Source organism: Convolutriloba macropyga, chromosome 3, assembly GCF_964194025.1.
Source record: "Convolutriloba macropyga chromosome 3, txConMacr16.3, whole genome shotgun sequence".
NCBI lineage: Eukaryota > Metazoa > Xenacoelomorpha > Acoela > Convolutidae > Convolutriloba > Convolutriloba macropyga.
This window is the reverse complement of record NC_134470.1, coordinates 33,955,530-33,973,460: the sequence shown is the minus strand read 5'-3', so window position 1 is coordinate 33,973,460 and position 17,931 is coordinate 33,955,530. Positions and strand designations below refer to the sequence as shown.

General features: G+C 35.1%; 1 protein-coding gene across 2 annotated transcripts in view; it reads right to left on the bottom strand.

Annotated features, from left to right (window-relative positions):
- Positions 1-9,203: 9,203 nt before the first annotated feature.
- Positions 9,204-17,931, bottom strand: part of LOC142337024 (uncharacterized) — a 175,348-nt gene continuing 166,620 nt past the window's right edge. The window contains exon 17 of one of the 2 annotated variants that reach the window (XM_075386056.1): positions 9,204-9,476. In XM_075386056.1, the coding sequence (XP_075242171.1) occupies positions 9,256-9,476 (221 nt within the window). In that variant the 3' untranslated portion in view covers positions 9,204-9,255. The remainder of the gene's footprint in view (positions 9,477-17,931) is intronic. The other variant, XM_075386057.1, reaches the window with a different exon arrangement.

The window sequence follows — 17,931 nt, the reverse complement described above, 5'->3', positions numbered from 1 at the left end:
AACGAACCTTTCGAGCCGTATAGGTACTCCCCAAAACGTACCCCCAAACACACTCACCCCTACCCCCACCCCACACTTAACCCCCCATACGTAATCCACCCTCATCTGTACCCCACACTACTCAACCCACCCCCCCCCCCCCCCCCCCCCCACGTACAGCCCCCCACATGTACCCCACTTCCCACACGTACTCTCTCCCCAAACGTGCTCCCCACATACACGTACCTCCCCTCACACGTACTATCTCCCCTCCCCCTCTTAACAACCCCCCTCCCTCACCTCACGTACCAACCCGTACGCTAAATGGAACGCAAAGTTTTTTAAGTTCTACGCTAAATTGAAAAGAAAAATATGCAAGATTTACGCAAAATTGAACGCAAAAATTGTAAGATCGGCGTTGAATGCGTTGAATTTAAGTATGGTCTACTCTAAAGTCAACGCAAAGTTATGTGAGATCTACGCTAACTTAAACGAGAAATTTGTAAGATTGGTGATGAAAGCGTTGACTTTATTTGAGTTGACATATTAATCGCAACAAGTGTCTTTTCAACCCAATCTGTTTGCAACTGGAAGCTTCATTTGTGATTTTATTGCCGGAGCAGAGAAGAAACTCAAGACAAATAACGAATATGTCAAACTAAACGAAAGTAGCAAGCAACTTATGATGATTCGGTCCATAATTTTAGTTCTATGCATTTGGAAAAATGAAATCAGATTTTCAATGTTTATAAACTTCTGTGGCTTTTCAATTCAATTATCCAATTGAGGTTTTCTCTGAACTATATTTGAGTACTGATTCGGCAAAATTTTTAGACTTTCCTAAAAAAGGACTATGAGAGAGATCTAACCAGACTATTGTTCGGCACCTCTTTTCAATAATTTATGCGACTATGAGACCAGAATAACCAGATTATGATTCCCAGTGTTGCGAACTTGTGTTGCGAACTTTCAAGCCCAGTTTTCGGAATAATGCGCGTATGAGAGAGAATTAATTTTACTATGATTCGCACTGTTTCCTTCTCTTAGGCCCATTTTTTGAAATAATGCGACTATGAGAGGGAAGTAATCAGACTATGATTCGCGATGTTGCAAACTTTCGAGCTCATTTTTCGATTTGATCAGAATATGATCCAATTTTTCTCGATTTTATGATCCAAATTTGGGTGATTTAGGAAGATTTTGTGGGTCTATGATTCGATTGAGTCCGATTATGATTCGAGTTAAGGCGTGCACATCTGAATTTTCGCGACTATGACTCGTTGATTCCAGATCATGAGTTGAATTAGTGCGACCAGAGTTTGGTCCAGACCGTGTATTTATCGTCTGGGAGGGGGTACCACCCCGACAAAAAATTGTCAAATCATATTTCGACCACCTCAACTCGGGAAGTTTGTTTTTTTTCCAAAGGAGCTACCTTCACCCTCCCGAGCTTGGGTACAGGATCGTACTACTCGGTACCTCATTCATTATAAAGAGCCCAATTTTCTGTTGAAAAACTTCTCTAAAGTTTCGGTTTGAGTACTCAATTTTCCAGCTAACCCTCCTTGGTAATTATTGTTGTGCACCTTTCAAATTTATCTTTATCTAACAAATTTTTTTTCACAAAAAGTTCGGAAATATTGTGGATAACACCTGAAGTGTCATCGCGCCTCAGCACAATAGTGTATCTGCTGAGACAAGTGTCATCACACGCTAAACCGGGCGGATGTCCCTGGGACTTTACGCGCCTCGAATGCTCAGCAGATACACTATTGTGCTGAGGCGGGATGACACTTCAGAATTTATCTGAATAATCAGCTAGAGATTTTCTGGAATTATATTATGAACCCACTAACGGGAACCAGTCATGTACTGGAGGCACCAACTTTGTTTTACTTTGGCCGAAAATTTACCGAAAAACGATCTGATACAATGAAGATAATTCAAAATTTGTTAGTCATAATAATTTGTTCTTCGGTTTACCATTACAAGAGAAAGAATTTATTATATCAGTTAGTGTATGCCTTTGTGGTGCATTTATGGTAGTTTTAGCTTAACGCTTGGTGGCTGATGGTACATGTACTCAAAACATGACGCAATTATTACTGTTCTTCCATCGAATTTTCTGTTTTAGAGAAATTCGTATTTCTATTATCCCACTTATAGCACTACGGCATGCAGTCAGCCATACCGTTTTTGAAATGAACAAATTATGAATTGCTCTGGCGTTCCGTATTATATACACCCCTTACCCCCCCCCCCACCCACACACACACACACACACACACACACACAAACGCACATACGCATATACATAAACACATACACACACATACCCACACATACACACACGCCAATATACGGTAAACAAGCTTATAATTTTTTGGTTTTTTGGGCTATAATTTTAACAGAAAAATGCAAAAAAATAACTTAATCATGAATCTATTGGTTCTTTTGTTCTGTTTTGAGCGTCCATTCGAATTTGTTCATTATCCTCATCATCTATAGAAAACAATGCTCACTATAAGCTTGTTTTAAAAAAATTAACGAGGTAACTTTCTGCTTGAACAAAAGGATGCATTTTTTTGTTCCGGGAAAAATTATCACATTGGTTTATTGCCTATCGCTCTTAATTGTTTGACAGATGTTGAGGTAGTTTTGTCCACGTCTTGGTTTGTAGCCTCGGTTAGTTATTAGCTTTTTTATAGTTTTACAGCATCAGTTTCAGATATTTTGTTGCTTATGTAGTAAAATTACCAAAAAAACTTAAATAAACGATTCATTTGAAAAAATTTGATTCTTTTGAAACAATTGGAGTTTCTTGCAAAAAATGGATTACTTGTAAGAATCTGCAAATTTCGTGCGAAAGATAGTTAACCTGTAAGAACTAGCAAGCCAGATAGTTAACTTGTAAGAGCTTACAAACCGGATGGTAAACTTGTAAGAACTTGCTAATCAAACGGCTGATTTTCAGTTTCTTGCAAGTTCGTTCCGGTCAAGTTCATGTCTTATTGGTTAAATCAATTTAACATCCTGTCATTTTTCATGGCGCGTGAAAGATAGTTGCTCAGTTGAATAACATAAGGCCATGTGACTTAAATTGAAAAAACGGTTAATTAATAATTTTATCAATTCAAGAGTTGCTTTTGCAATTCAGTCAATAATTTGCAGTCCAATCAGTACTCGCAATTATCTTTTTCCCAAACCTTTTAATAAACAAGTTCCACTATATTCTTTTATTACCCCTTTCGACTTTGATTGAAATCTCTTCTTGACATGTCACAGCATTTACCCAAAAAAAAATCTTTTTACCCTTCATTTTTATGCGATTTTTCAAATGATTTTCTTTCACGCTTTTTTGTACTAAAAGTAGTTTACATTCATATCTTGCGAAATGTTTTAGGTTTTTTGTAAAAAGTAGGGAACAAAAGCTAGGGTACTTATTAGTACAAAAACTTAACATGTTTGAATCAAATACTTTCGGATAACTTCCGAGAGCCTTGTAACCGAAATGCCTAAACTGAAATATTTTGCATGTGGATGGATTAAATTGTAGGAACTTGCAAGTCGATTGGTTTACTCGTAAAAACTTAAAAGTTGTTGGAAGTGAAACCTGAAATGCGATTGGACGCCTTGTAAGAATTAGCAAAAACTTGCAAGTGCTTAAAAGATAAAAATTCAAATTGGACCGGGGTTAGCACTAGAAGGCCGCAGTGTCATTGATAGATATTGTTTTCATATAATGTTTTACAAATTTTAGACTTGTGTGAAACAACTGACAACAGACCGGTACCATGACTAAATGGAAAATTTAGAAGCTATTTTTTTTACCAAGTTACCTCTAATTGCAACCTAATTGAACTTCATACAACTCAGTTGTATCTAATATTTTTCATACAATTCAGTTTTTGTACTAAAAAGCTTTTTACTTTCATATCTCGCGGCTTGTTATAGCTTTTTGCTACAAAGTAGGCAAAAACTTATGTAAGAGCACATGATTTGAATTAAATACTTATCTTGTATGAACCCTGTAAATCGAATGATTAAATTTCGAGAAACTTGTAAGCCAATTGGTTAATATGCGAGAACTGGTGAGTGGATGGATTAAATTTTAAGAAAATGAAATTGCAAGTTGAATAGTTTACTCGTAAGAACTTACATGTTGCCTGACGTGAATTCTGCAAGCCGATGCAACGCTTTATAAAAATTAGCAAGAAACCTGCAAGTTTTTGAAAGATAACAATTCAAATTGGACCGGGGTTAGCACTTGAAGGCCGCAGTGGCATTGAAATATGTTTTCATAAAAAGTTTTACACGTATCAGACTCGTGTGAAACAACTGACAACAGACCTTTGCCCTGACTAAATGGAAAATTTAGAAGCCTTTGGATATTTTTACCAAGTTATCTCTAATTGCATCCTAAGTTAATTTAATATGACTCAAATGTATCTAATGTTATTCATACAGCCTTTTTTTGTACTAAACAGTATTTGACATTCATATCTTGCGACGTGTCTAGCTTTTTGCTACAAAGTAGGCAAAAAAACTTATGTAAGAACACATGTTTTGAATTCAATACTTATCTTTTATGAACCCTGTAAATCGAATGGTCAACTTTCGAGAGCCTTTAAGCCAATTGGTTAACTTGCAAGATTGTAAGTGGATGAATTAAATTGTAAAAAAGTAGGAAATTGCAAGTCGAATCGTTTAATCGCAAGAACTCACAATTTGTCGGGAGTGAAACCTGCATGGCGATTCAACGCCTTGTAAGATTTTGCAAAAAACCTGCAAGGGCTTGAAAGTTAACAATTCAAATTGGACGTTGGTTAGCACTGAAAGGCCGCAGTGGCATTGACAGATATTGCTTTCATATAATGTTTCACATATATTAGACTTGTGTGAAACAACTGACATCAGACCGGTGCCATGATTAAATGAAATAATTGGAGGCTATTGGATTTGTTTTACCAAGTTATCTATAATTGCATCTTAAGTGAATTTCATACAACTCAGTTGTCTCCAATGTTTCTCCTACAACTCAGTTTTTTCTACTAAACAATTGTTTACCTTCTTGTGACGTAGTATAGCTTTTTGCCACAAAGTGGGCAAAAAGAATTATGTAAGAATACATGTTTTGAATCGAGTAATTATCTTGTATGAACCCTGTAAATCGAATGATTAACTTTCGAGAGCCTTGTAAACCAATTGGTTAACTTGGAAGAACTTGTAGGTGGATAAATTAAATTGTAGGAAAGTAGGAAATTGCAAGTCGAATGGCTTACTCGTAACAACTTACAAGTTGGTGGAAGTGAAAATTGCAAGGCGATGCAACGCCTTGTAAGAATTAGCAAGAAATCTGCAAGTTTTTGAAAGTTAACATTTCAAACTGGACCAAGGTTAGAACTCAAAGGCCGCAGTGGCATTGAAAGATAATGTTTTCATTTAAAGTTTTACATGTATCAGACTTGTGTGAAACAACTGACAACAGACCGTTGCCATGACTAAATGGAAAATTTAGAAGCTATTGGATTTTTTACCAAGTTATCTCTAATTGTATCTTAAGTTAATTTAATACGACTCAGTTTTATTTAATGTTATTCATACAACTCATTTTTTTGTACTAAACAACTGTTTACATTCATATAAATAGGCAGAAAAACCTATGTGAGAACACATGTTTTGAGTCAAATACTTATTTTGTATGAAATCTGTAAATCTAATGGTTAAGTACTGAGAACTTTGTTAACCAATTGGCTAAATTGCAAGAGTTTGTAAGTGGATGAGTTAAGTTGCAGGAAAATGCAAGTCGAATGGTTTAATCGTAAGAACTTACAAGTTGCTTAAAATGAAACTGGCAAGGCGATGCAACGCCTTGTAAGAATTAGCAAGAATCCTGCAAGTTTTTGATAGTTAACTATTCATATTGAACCGTGGTTAGCACTTGAAGGCCGCAGTGGCATTGACAGATACTGTTTTTATATAACGTTTTACATATATCAGACTTGTGTGAAATAACTGGCATCAGAACGGTGCCAGGACTAATTGGAAAAAAAACTTTTTGGGTTTTTTTACCAAGTTATCACTAATTGCATCTAAGTGATTTTCATACAACTCCTTTGTCTCTAATTTTTTTCATACAACTCAGTTTTTCGTACTAAACAGCTGTTTAAACTCGTATCCTGCGACGTGTTATAGCTTTGTGCTACAAAGTAGGCAGAAAAACTTATGTAAGAACACATGCTTTGAATCGAAAACTTAATTTGTATGAAATCTGTAAATGGAATGGTTAATTTTTGAGAGCTTTGTAAGCCAATTGGTTGCCTTGCAAGAACCTGTCAGTGGAGGAATCAATTTTTTGGAAATTGCAAGTCGAACGGTTTACTCGTAAGAACTTAAAAGTTTGTGGAAGTGAAACTTGGAAAGCGGTACAACGCCTCGCAAAAGTTAGCAAGAAACCTGCAAATTTGTGAAAGTTAAAATTTTAAATTAGCCCGGGGTTAGCACTCAAAGGCCGCAGGGGCATTGAGAGATATTGTTTTCAAATAATGTTTTACATATATTAGACATGTGTGAAACAACTGAAAACAGACCGGTGCCATGACTAAATTGAAGAGCCTTGTAAGCCAATTGGGTAGCTTGCAAGAACTTGTAAGTGGATAATTTAAATTGTAGGAAAGTATATCTAATATCACAGTGGTTTAGCGGTAGCTGAATAATTTAAAGCCGAAAAGAAATCTAATTGCAAATCTTTTCTTCTATTATTAAGGATTGTTATACAGTTTTTTCGGTTTAAACAGGGTAAATCTACTCAATTCATAAGTTTGCCAAATCATACTTGATAATTGCGAATAAGCTTTTTTTGTTAAGTTCAATATTTGTTACTTAAATAATAACAGATAGCTCTCGAAAGAGAACCAAAGTTAAGGAATAGTTTTAGTTCTGAATACAAACGCCTCTGAAAATTATTTTCTCTATTTAAAAATGTCAAGAATTGCATTTCACTGTCGCAAGTTCAGTTGCAAAACTTTTGATTACTTCTCAAAAACTTTCAACTCAATATAATCACATAGAGAAACATTTGATTTTGAATAATGGTCCGCATTGAAAATTTGCATGACTGCCCGTTTGACATACAAACTTCATAAATGAATTCCTGTTAGCTCAGCAAAAAAAACTAGATTTATGCTATATGAGAACCAAAAAGTGTTCTTTTTTCGGTAGCAAAAACTTCAAATTGACATTGTATTTTGTCATTGTCATATTTTAAAATTAAATTCACATAAAATGAAATTTAAAAAAACATTTATTACATTTGATCCCTATTGAAACTTTGATCAATCTTCAGTTTACAAATAGTATTTCAATTTACCATCCGTCTTGAATTCTTACTATAATAAAGCAGAAGATTAGTGAAATTGGAACGATATTTTAAGAATTGGTCAAATGTTAATCACAATAACTTGCTTCCCGTTCTCTTGCAAAAGATTATTGATGTTTCCTTTGAGCCTCACGAAAAACTTTGTTATAATCGGGACTTTTAGAGTTGACATGGTCACTGCCAAACTTTTGGTGATCTCAATTGGCAGATCCGGATATTGAACTTGTAGTCTTAGACTCAAGGACAAGCTATGTTCACATTGATAAACCATTGAGCTCATTCGCTTCGTTGGCTTTGTTTAATTCAGATTTGTTTTAAACTGAGGCCGTCATTTTTAACACTCTTAACGCAAATCAGATTGTTGATCGTCAACTAGAAAAAGATATCATGCAAGGAGCTTCCAGGTTGCTTATCATGCAAAATTTTTAGTAGTCATACTAGGTCATATACAATTTTTATGATTTCTTGAAGATCTAGAAATCAGAAGGGGATCACACAAAAAATTTCAAAGCCTAAAAACTGTATAATTTTTATTTTCTATCGAAGTTGAAAAATTTCCTGGAAATCATAAAATGTCATGTATGACACATCAAACATTGACTGGTGCCACAAATTCTCCTATAATGTGTTCAGAGGAAATAATTAATTTTTTTATCGCATTTGCAACCCACATTTGGTCCTTTGTGTGCGCTAAAAGAATAACATTACAATTTGATAAAATTGACAAAACAAATTTGAGGTTATATGAAAAATCTTTTATTAGTGTTTCTTATAAATGAGCATTTGTAGGTTTCAACTGACTTCAGAGAATGTCACAACTTTAGTTATCTTTCTGGAATAACTTTTTTATTTTGTGTCCAACTTTGCAAATGATATTGTACGTTAGGGTCTTTTGGCGGATCACACAGTGATGCCGGGGAATCACAAGGTGATGCCTTACCGAATAAAATATATAAAAACATAAATGGTAAAAATATTCACGAAAATTATATGTATGATTGTTGGTAACCATACTAATTTCATAATTGATTTCTTGGTAATTATACAAGGATCATGTATGATTTCGTAGTAGTTATACAAGGATTGTACTAGGAAATACGTTATGATTTGTATGACATCATATATAATCCTTGTATGACTACTAAGAAATGGCAACCCGAGCTAGTATTATTTACTGGTAAGCAAATTAGGGTTAAAAATGGACCCTAAGGTACCTAGCAAGGATCTCATTTGTAGCTTCTTACGGTTTGTATGATATCACATACGCTCAGAGTCTGAATTCTACAAAAGCAAAAGCGAAAAGCTACAAAAGAATGCTCTCCTTGGTGAGCGTTCTATAGAGTTAAATCGCATATGTTTTTGATCACGACTTTTTTGTTAGACGCGGACTTTTTTTGGTTTAGTTAACTAAATTAAGCAATTGAGTTCTCGAGTCATTTTATATGCTATATGTTTCCACCATGGTCTTTTCATGCCATTTTCGGTCGACCATCCCGGGCCAAGATAAGTGGCAACTAGCATTCACAAGTTAGAAAGTTTGCCACAGTTTTCTTACATAAATTTGCGTTAAATGAATTGAACTTACGTCTCTAAATTGAACGCATTAAACGCAAAATTATGTACAAAAGCTGCGCTGAGTTTTCTAATTTGTTAATAGTTACCGCCTATCTTAAATAATTTTGTGTTTCTAAGCGTAGATCTTTATAAATCCAATGCTCTCTTATTGCCAATCTCACGTTCACGTAAGTTTGCTTTTTAGAATTTACAACTCGGCCGGGATGGTAATTTCATAAATCCAGATTTAAACTTTGATAATTTTAAACTTGACGAAAAATTTGGATCAGAACCATTATTTCAGATGTCCTTCGCTATCATTCTGTTTCATCGAGGTTTTGTTCTCAAATCATGGAATCGCAGCTCTGTTTATGATAGTCCAATGCTTCAGACATTCTGCTCTGATCTCTGGCATTGTCAACCTCCTGTCTCTTGATTCTTTTCATCTTCATCAGTGTCTCCAGAACTGATGCCTGCAAGCTGCTATTTGAGCTCTCTGCTGAATCACACTTGTCTCTGATCTTGTCAATCTCACTCACAAGAACACCCGAGTCCTCAAACGCTGCTGAAAACATGTTTCAGTTTTGTACCAGCAACAACTCACAAGTAATATTTTTGGAGACAAAAGCTGCCCGAATCGAGAACTAACAAACTATATACATACATCTATACTACATGCAAACATCTCCATACATTTACATCTTTTTTTGTTTAATCTTCTTGGCTCTGAGCAGACTCTGTAGACTCTGGAAAGTTTCTGATCGAACCGTACAAACTCTGCTGTGCTCATACTAACGAGATCATACCAATAAACGACGCAGACTCTTGATAGATATGGTTATTATATAAAGCATTTCTCCTCCAGCAGAATTATTAGACTTAAACTCAGAATTCGGTATTGATATCATTGTCCAATTTTGATCCTTGCAGTTTAATTTTGTTCAAAAAAAATTAAAAATCCTTACACAAATGGTACATTGACCGTGTGTCAAAGTGTTCAACCTGTAACTATTCTTTAACTTCAACTGCAAACTTGAACAAAAAAAATTAATTATACAAGATTTTGCAATGAGGGAATAGTTTATATTTTTAGTTTTTGCACTGTTTTGGAAGTAGTTCCTGCAAGATGATTCGTTGTTTATATTAAGTTTTGTCTAGACCAGAGAGCACAAATATTTATAACGTACCCGGAGTTCGAAAACAGGATACCTCAGTAATGAATCATTAAAATTTCATTCTGGAATTTACTATTCCAAGAATTCTTATCATGGCACTTTTTACCATGATCATATTTTTATTCAGAACGATTCGCTGGTATTTTACTGCCTAGTATGATTTACAAACGTGCGTTTCTCTGCGAAGACTGATTTATTAACGAGTCATTCTCTGTGAAGATTGATTTATAAACATGCGTTTCTCTGCGAAGACTGATTTATTAGTGAGTCATTCTCTGCGAAGACTGATTTATAAACGTGCGTTTCTCTGCGAAGACTGATTTATTAACGAGTCATTCTCTGCGAAGACTGATTTATAAACGTGCGTTTCTCTGCGAAGACTGATTTATTAACGCAACTTACCCTCTTTTATTAATGAAAACAATAAAAATATGATCCCAACCCAACCCCAACCCCCCTTCTTTCTCCCATGTGGATATTGGACGTGGATGTTCTCTTAATCATTGATCCTGTCAGAGAGAGAGGTGCTGTTTGAGAATCTCTTGGAGGACGAGTGGCTACTGGTACCGGTACTAGTAGCAACACCTCCTCCCGACACCACTGAGGAGGAGCTGAGTGGTGTCGAGCCGTAGTAGCAGGCGGCAGCGAATGTTAACTTAGCTCCTGTGTATAGCTCCTGTCAGAAAGAGAGAGAGAGAGAGAGAGAGAGAGAGAGAGAGAGAGAGAGAGAGAGAGAGAGAGAGAGAGAGAGAGAGAGAGAGAGAGAGAAAGAGAGAGAGAGAGAGAGAGAGATAAAGGCACGAAACGTGAATTTTCGCGATATGGAGGGGCAATTCGAAATTTTCAAATTGGCATATTCGAAAATAAATTTGTGAAAAGGACAACTATTTGCTCGACTCTGTTTATGCTCTGTTTGCACTACGTTTATGAACTATTCTTCGCATATTTATTCACACGTTAATTAATAATTAATTGCAGAGAGCAACACGTGAAAAAATCATCCTTCGCAGAGAGAAACACGTGAATAAATCGTTCTTCGCAGAGACCGACACGTTAATAAATCATTCTACGGAGAGACCGACACGTTAATAAATCATTCTTTGCAGACAAAGACACATTGAAAATCAGTATACGCAGCGTTTGTTCAGTCAGCCATTCTGCTACACAGAAGGATTGTCTAATTTACACTTGAAACACAATGATTCAGGACTGCGAACAATTGATTTCTGCTGATTCAGTGCTGAATTGCTCTGTGGTGACACTCCGGGTATGAATAGTACTTTCATTATTCTAGTAGGAACTAATCAAAATGAGTGTCACAAATTCAATCCATTTCTGGCAGGGAATGACACTTTGATGTTCAATATAAAATTACCACGGATTTTCAGAAAAATATTGCTAGGTTGGAATCTACCTGTCAGATTTTGGTTTTGAATACTGACCATTGAAAGTTTACAAGGGTTGATTGGTTTAAGTTGTGCTGGCCCCTACCTGGGCTCGCCATTCTCAAATAAGCAAAAACCGCCTTTTTTCTTCATTTTTGAATTACAACTGAATAGTTCCAAAGTTTGCCAGAGATACTTTCATTATTTTCAGAATACTAGCTGGGATAATATTTTGTAACCCAAATTATGTAGAAACACATAACCTACGCCGGTGTTTAGAAAGTCTTCAAGGAGAAAACAAAGTCAATTATCGGAAATTTCGCAATAGTCATTACGAACGATGGATAGGCATTTCCAGAAAAAGCTAATAGTGCCATCACCACTTGTTGCTTGAACTCCGTTAGATGAGACGTAAAATTATATTATTCGAGTTTTCTCTCATCTGAGATTATTTGCTCAAAGATGCAGAAGAAACCACATTTAGCTTAGCAGTTTGGTTCATTATTCGCCTCATATAATGAAATCTAATTTTTTAAAACATGGAGACCAGTGAAAAGTGCACTAATGTTTGGTAGTGTATCCCTGCTTAGAGATAACAGATATTGAATTGCGAGGACACAGAAACGATTGTCTCTAAATTAAAGCTGTGTCAGTTAAAATACAACTATCAAGTTGAACAGTGATATGCTTCTGTTACAAATTTACCAGATTTTAAAAACTCGATTTTCATTCTGCTAAATTTGTCTAGCACCGCTGTTGTTTTGACATTTAGATCCTGATAAGTTATTTTTTTAAATTTTCGCGATTAGATAAAACGTAATTTGCATTTGACTCAGACATATTATAACTCTAACAAATTTTTTGTTCCGATTTGAAGAGTAAGGATCTCCGAATGTTAATGATGAAAGTATAACAAGGAGGCTCGTTAATATGCGTACGCACATAATGTTCCGACCCCGCTAATCCAGATTGTTGACTTAATTGGCTACCAAATGATGAGAGATAGAAAACTTTCAAAAACATACATATCGTTCAATTAACAACCAATGGAATACATTAATGCCACGCTGGAGGCCCGATAAAAGTTGCTGATAAAAGGACTACTAGAAAGAACAATAATATAAATCAAACAACAAACCTTATTTACGACCAAATCTCGATTTTGATAATAAAAAAATCATAAAAAACCAAAATCGCTTCAGATAAAACCTAAGCAAAACAATATAACCTATACTTCATTGAAAGCGATGCACCACCTCAATGTGACTTGTTAACAGGTCGACAATAAATAGGTGCAAAGTTCAAAAATACGTTTCTATTTTTGAAAACAATTATTTTCACAGTTATTGATGTCATTAGATGTCAACTGAAATCTCGAAAACGTTCATCTATATCTCCAAAAAAGCAATTGAGACACGTCATCATCCAATTTTTAATTGCGCAAATTTTCAAAGCCAATGGGACTTACGATTAATGTTATAATTAAAAAGAAAACAAAAATGCTTTAAAATGTACAGACAAATAAAAAATCTCAAACATTTTATGAAATCTCGTAGTAAAAGTAGTAACAAAGCCAAGAAACAATAGTTTGAAACTAACACTGTCAAAAAGATAAAATTGTAGCCCACTGGAAATGGGCTGTGACCAGTGTTTACAGAGACTGAGCCATAAAGCGCCCAAAAACTATAGAAAAAAAGACGAAGCTTACAAACCCAAATACGATTTTGAAAACAAATACTTTCAAAGGTCATGACAAATTATAGAATTCAATAAGAAACAATAGGTGCAGTTGCAACACTTCAGCAAGCCAATTCGGCCTGTTATAATGAGACTAAAACATGACCCCACAAAACAAAAAATACATAAAGAAGCCGAAAGTTGAAACATTTTTTACGACATCACTCTGCTCAAGGCACTATATTTATAATATTCACTTTTCGTTCATCTTAACATCCAAAACTCGTCCTTATCAAAGGACTAGGCAGACATGACAACAAAAAGAAACCCAAAAGTTGAATAGTACAGAAATCTCAAAGAAATTTATGAAAGTGAATGGTCGAAACAATCAGTCACAAAATATAACAAAGTGCGAAAAAAATATTTGAATCATCAAAATTATATAAAGCTTCTAAACAGTCAGATTGAGCTACAAGGTGACGAAAATGAGAGCAAAAAGGAGATAGTTTTTTTAGGGGAGAGAAAAAGCAGACAATCTTATTTTTAACTTTAATTGAAAGTCATTAAAACAAACAGCTGTAACCTGAAATATTTAACTGAGTTGAGTTTTATGTCAAGGGAAAGCAATCGAGAACTCTCGTCATCAGGTATATGGCGTAAAACGAAAAAAAGACAAAAGAGGCAAAAACAAAAAATTCTACAAAATTTTTTGAGATAAATGGGTCTCAGCCAAGAAGCATAAAACTATTCAACAAAAATATTTAACACATCCAGATAAGATTTTTTGCAACGCTCATCATTTTCCCACTATGTTTTACTACAATTGGAGTTGTCAATAATGTGACAACTCGACAAGGAAACAAAAAGAACTCATAAAAAACGGAAAACGAAAAGAGCTCAAAAACAAAAAAAAATGTAAAACGTGGAGTATCAAAACAAAGAAACTATCAACTGAATATCAAGACGTTACCGACATCAATTTATAACTCATATGAAGTCATTTTACTCCTGTTTTTACTGAGACTGCCCGCGAAGTTAAGAGAAATAAAATAAAATAGTATGCAAACTTCAATAATTCACCAATTTTTTCTTAAACAAATATATTCAAAGGGATAACAGAAAATATATAACAACTAACGGAAATGTCTAGATTCATTCAAACATCATACAAAAACATCTGGATTTTTAATAATGGGGACACTTGATCTTTGGGCTGCAAAAGTATAAAAATGAAAGAAAAACTCAAGAAGTCCACAAAATTTTCAAAAAAATTTGATGAAAACCACGAGCCATGAAAACCACGAGTTCAATTCTGAGACAATAAAATAATCTCGTTGGGACTCCTTTTTTGTAAATAGTATCCATCTTTAATTTAGCCCTGATTTGAAATTCTTGTCGGTATTTTACATAAAAAACAATTACATAGCGGAAATATTTTTAAAAAAAATTTGGGCCCCATTAAAATCTAAAAATTTATTTATCGTAAGGATCCATGGTGATATCAAGATCAACCCAGATATTGCTGCGCGTCTAATGAAAAACTCAGTTGTTCAAATGTTTAAGAAATAGATCATCTTTCATACAAAAATTTTGAAGTGTGTCAAAAATAAATAATGCATTTTGTATAATTATCGAGTTTGAATTTGAAAAATATAATTCCAGAAGGCTCTTAAAGCCAGCGGGAGTAGAACTAGCTCTGTTTTAAGCCTAACCAGAATATGATACGACAAGAATATGGCCGCAGTTTTAAGGTACCTACTTTTAATTTAAAGCAAGTGGACTAAAGATGCAAATTTGGTCCTGTTTTGACGAAAAAAGTCAGAAATTTTGAAAAAGTTATTAAAAATTCTAGCCAAAAAACTCTGATTGAACAATTCAACCACCCTCCGTTATCTTATGAGATAATATGAATAATATTACAGTTAAAATTTTTAAAATATTTTAGCCAAATTGACAAAATTGGTTAAAAATACAGAAAATGTGAATAAAAACAGCTGAATTACGTCTAATATTAGCAAAACCTCTACCTAGATAACTCCCTATGAAAAGCAAAAATTAATCGAGGTAATCTTTTAAACTTCATATTTTACGCTGGACGGGCTTTCTTTTGATACCACTCACAAATTTCTACGATGATTATATCGATCGGCCAAAATTGTCGATCGGCCAAATTTGTCGGCCAAAATTATCGATCGGCCAAACCAAAAACCCATTTGAAAATATAGTTCATCCCGCACTAAATTGGGTGGGAACAACTATCGAGGAACTTCAGTGCTCTAGATTGATGGTTTTTTATTTTTTAATCAGCGTTATCAGCTTATTGAGACATAATATTTCCAACAACCTAGTGCGCACATCCCAAAGACATACAAAAAAATTTAATTAGGCAGAGCAAGCTGAAGTAAACTGATCATGTAATCACGTGTTCTTCTCTTGACCTTCATTGATTAAGAAAATATCCCCATGATAGAAGTAAAAATTGAGTGTTTTATTTCCATATAGGTCCCACGCTTATGTTTTAAAGATTAGCTGCAAACTGAAGTTCAGAAGAAAAACGGAACGTTTGCAGATTAGGTGGATCAAACAAAATTTCGACTGTTTCACACCTAAAACTGTCAATGCCACCTGCAGAACTGTTGGTTAGATCCCAAAATGAAAACCTAAACTTATTAAAAAAAATTAAGGAAAAAACTAATGTAATTAACTTGCGGTCGGTTCAACTAATCCTTTTCCGGTTTCCGAATAATTAATTTTTAAAACTTATTTACTCAAACTTATGTTAAAAGTGCCCATGAACCTAGAAAACGCACCATTCCAACCCTCGGTCCAGAAAAAATCAAGTCTTTGGTCCTTTCTGCCAAGAGAAATCCCAAGTGTTGTGTCTTGCCTGCCAAGAGGTCACCAAGTCTTGGTTGTACTCTGCACAGAGTGACCCAAGACTTGGACATTCTCTTGGCAGAGAGACCCAAGACTTGGGATTTCTCTGGGCAGAGACCCCCAAGTATTGATTTTTCTCTGTCAATAGAAACCTCAGAGATCGACATACAAGAAAGACCTCTGATGAGACACCTGCGCATTCGTAAATCAAAATTACAGGGTCCCAAGGAGTTATTTGAAGGCATCAAATGTTGATCATTGGTCTGGAGGAAATCTGCTCACATGTCACTGTTGGCTCTGAATGGTCAGGTCAAAGATCATAATTAAGAATGAGAAAGTCACATAAGGAACGCGTTGAGTGTGATCACATTCCATTTGAGTGCACTATAGTCAAATCATAAATCTACGAAGGTGAGATCAGAGGTGGACTAAAACGTTTTAGGTTTCGATAACGGCTCAACAAAGTTGGCATTTAAAAGCTTCAAGTTTGTCCGTTTTGTGTTACCGATTACAGTTAGTTACATCAAATTGCGACGCAAATGAATGTTCGAAAAACTCCTGACATGAAAGTGAACTGCGTTGCTGATCTCCTTATGTTTTAACTTTGAATTCTGATCTTTGAAACGTTCGGTAGCGTTGCAATTTTATTAGGATAACAATAGCTATAAAGCATAGCGCACATAATTTTGGACTAACGCAAAAATTGTGAAAAAAATAGCAGGCTATGATTGCACATTTTCAAACGCACGAATGAAATTAGAACTGTTTTAAGTAGGACAGGTTCTAATCTGAGATCACTTCGCTCGCGGACCACAAACTGATTAATACCAAAGATAGCTCCGTGACTTTCTACTGAGTTGGGCTTAATTTAGTTGTTATCCCTCACGTGCCAAATTTTTACTAAAGTTATTACTTTAAAATTACACGTGCTCTTTAACAGGGTTGTCGAAAACGTCATTGGATAGTGTAAAAAACGGAAAACATCAGCCGTAGATCCAGTTGACTGTCTCAATGTTTCACAAAGGTCAAATTTATTTTGTTTTTGAATTCCAGGCAGAGAGCTATAACGTTTGACAGACAAGCCAATGGTTAGACTGGAAATTATTTTCAAACCATTTAACTTTTCGTAACAGACTAAGTTATACCGCCACGTCTCAATTTTCTCGTCATGAATTGTGTGAGATGACTCCTCAAGGGCATCTCTGCCTCCAAATGGATAGCGCCAGGACCACCAACCACAGCACCTACTGCGACAAGTGTGGTTGACACGCAAAACCGGGCCATAAGGAAGCACTGATACATACTATCGTACTACCCTCTAGCCTCGAATGCCTAGCAGGTTCTCAGTAACCGATAGTCTCGCTGACAGCTAAATAGTTGACGGACACCTTCAAGGAGTCATCTCACAAATTATAAAGTGTAATTCTTATTTTATTCTTGTGTTTTTCAATGAAAACTGACCAGCCCTGTTATAAAGGCACGATGTTTGCTTGATTTTTTTCCTTATTTTTTTGAAAAACCGCTTGATGGAATAGTGATGACTCGATTTTAGCAGATTTTGTAACAGTAGTTGTTGAGGATACCACCTCGAAAGAATGAATCTATTATACTATAAAGGACTGTAAATTACACTACACAAATCGCACTGTTAATTTAACGCTTGGTGGCTGATGTTACATGTAATCAAAACATGTCGCATTTAATGTACATATTCTTACAACGAATATTTCAGCTATCGACTGATATCGTAAAAAAAGTTATTGCCATGCTAAAGCAATAAAACTTCCATATCGAAACGAACTTGTGCACCATAGCTCATAAATTCGCGGGGAAAAATGTGACTGCGATGAATTAGTGAATTACTCTAATAGTGCAATACACCAAATCAAAATCGGACTAGTTTATT